This window comes from Chinchilla lanigera, unplaced genomic scaffold, assembly GCF_000276665.1.
Source record: "Chinchilla lanigera isolate Chin_1 unplaced genomic scaffold, ChiLan1.0 scaffold00012, whole genome shotgun sequence".
NCBI lineage: Eukaryota > Metazoa > Chordata > Mammalia > Rodentia > Chinchillidae > Chinchilla > Chinchilla lanigera.
The window spans coordinates 33531618-33533533 of record NW_004955413.1 but is presented as its reverse complement, the minus strand read 5'-3'; the positions used below and the strand labels follow the sequence as shown (position 1 = coordinate 33533533).

The following is a 1916-nucleotide window of genomic DNA, read 5'->3' as shown; positions in this document are numbered from 1 at the left end:
GGGCTGGGGCTGGGGCTGGGGCTGGGGCTGGGGCTGAATTTGAGGCTGTGGGTGAGGCTGGGGCTGGCGCTGGGGATAGGAAGCAGGGGAGGGATGGGACTGGGGCTGGGTCTAGGTCTAGGGTCGCAGCTGAAGCCACGCCCGGCGCTGAAGAGTGGGCTGGCGCCGCTCCGCGCTCTGGGGCCTCAGAAGGCCCTTGGGTGACTCTGCAAGGCAACGGGTTTGAAGGAGCGGGGGCGGGGGCTGCTGGGGGGTGGCCCGGACAGGACCCCTGGGCTGCCTGCTTGTTGTCCTCGCTTTTCGGGGACCCCGTTCGCTTCCCAACACAGGGATCTCCGTGCATCTCGGTCCCGACCCGCCCTGAGGCCTCAGCCCACGCATTCCCCCGGCCTGGGGGGCAGCCAGGGTTCACCCAGGGCAAGCCCTCCTCGGGTCCCCGCGCCCCCTGAGTTCCCCGGGCGGCGGCAGCCGCGTCCACCGCGTCCCACACGCTGGCGGCGGCGCCCAGGCGCAGGGGATCGGGCCTGGCAGGGCGGCCACGTCTGTCCCCCAAGCCTGTGTCCCCGCGCCGCCGCCGGCCGCTCCGGCCTCTGCCCCGCGCGCCCATGCCGCCGGTATCCACCTGCAGCGCCGCTTCGCATCCAGGACTCCGAGGAGTGAAGTGGATCAGGAGGGGTGCGGGGGTCCCCCTTGCTTTGCTTCTAGCCTGGAGGTCACCGTCTGGCTTCGGAGGCTCACTTCCGTCCCCTCGCAGGGCTCCTGGGATGGGGTCACGCTGCTGTCGCATGGTCCCTCTGCTGGCCACCTCGCTGGGTGTCCTGAGCGGAGGAAGGGCCAGACTTCTGCCCCGCAGGGACGCCTGGTCGCGGGCTTCGGCTGGAGCAGGGGCCGCCTGGCCTCTTCCTGGAGAATCTGGCTTCCCCGGCCCTGAGCTCTGTCCCTCCAAGCCCCAGAACTTGGACTGGGGCTGCGGGCCCCGCCTGGCTGCTCCCACCTGAGCAGGCTGGCCCCTGGGGGCTGTTGGCTCCCGTCTCACCACCTCCTGGTCCTGTCTGGAGCCAAACCAGTGCAGAGCCAGCGCTGTGGCGGCCACCACAGCCAGAGCCAGCAGGGTGAGCACAGCACCACCCCAGTCATCTTCACCGTTCCCATCCCAGCCCCAGAGGGGTCCACTGGTCTCCAAGGCGCCCTGGATCATGGTGTTGGGAAGCCCCAGGCGAGCTGGCAGCTGCCGGTGCCCCACACAAGGCCCTGGGCTGGCTCTGCAAAGATGGCATCAAGAACGCCCCGCCCAGGGCCCAGGTTAAGGTGGATCCTCTAGCAAGGCCTGGGGAGGTGGGTCTGGCTGCAGCCTGGCTGGGAAGTGTGTCAGCAGGCCCGCGAGGGTGCTGGGACCCTGTGGCCCACAACTCTCTTCCCAGCTGCCCATCAGCTCCTGCCTGCTCCTCCTTTTCCTGGGGTCCCAGGTCAAATGGCAGTGTTCCTAAACACTGGTCCAGAGGCCCAGTCAACCTGCTTCTGCCTGACACCCCCAGATTCACCCCACACCCCTGGTCCAGCCTCAGGGGGCTCTGGCAGGGAAGGGTTACCAGTGGGGAGATGTTATCTCTAGACTTAGCAACATGATGCAGCCCTGATGAAGTTACCAGAAACTGGAGAGGCTGATTCCACTACAGTCAGAAGGAGGGACAGGCCTCAGGGGGAGGGCAGACTGAGGAGGAACCCTGGGTGTGGGTCCAGCAGTAAGCCTACCATGCTTTACATCATGAGGGGCTGGGGTTCCCACACCTGCTCCTCCAGTACCCTGAGCTCACCAGAGATGGGGTAGAGTTTTCAAGAGAAAAATAAAGGGCCATAAAGAAAACCCAGAAGTTGCATTTCTTTCTTTGTGTTTTTTGTTTTTTTTTTTTTTTTTT

The 1916-nt window shown here is 65.5% G+C and overlaps 1 protein-coding gene across 1 annotated transcript in view; it reads right to left on the bottom strand.

The window, feature by feature from the left end:
• Positions 1–1198, bottom strand: part of LOC102015000 (chromatin modification-related protein eaf-1-like) — a 2435-nt gene extending 1237 nt beyond the window's left edge. Inside the window, exon 1 of the mRNA XM_013511308.1 lies at positions 265–1198. Within this exon, the coding sequence (XP_013366762.1) occupies positions 265–1198 (934 nt within the window). The remainder of the gene's footprint in view (positions 1–264) is intronic.
• Between the last annotated feature and the right edge of the window lie 718 nt (positions 1199–1916).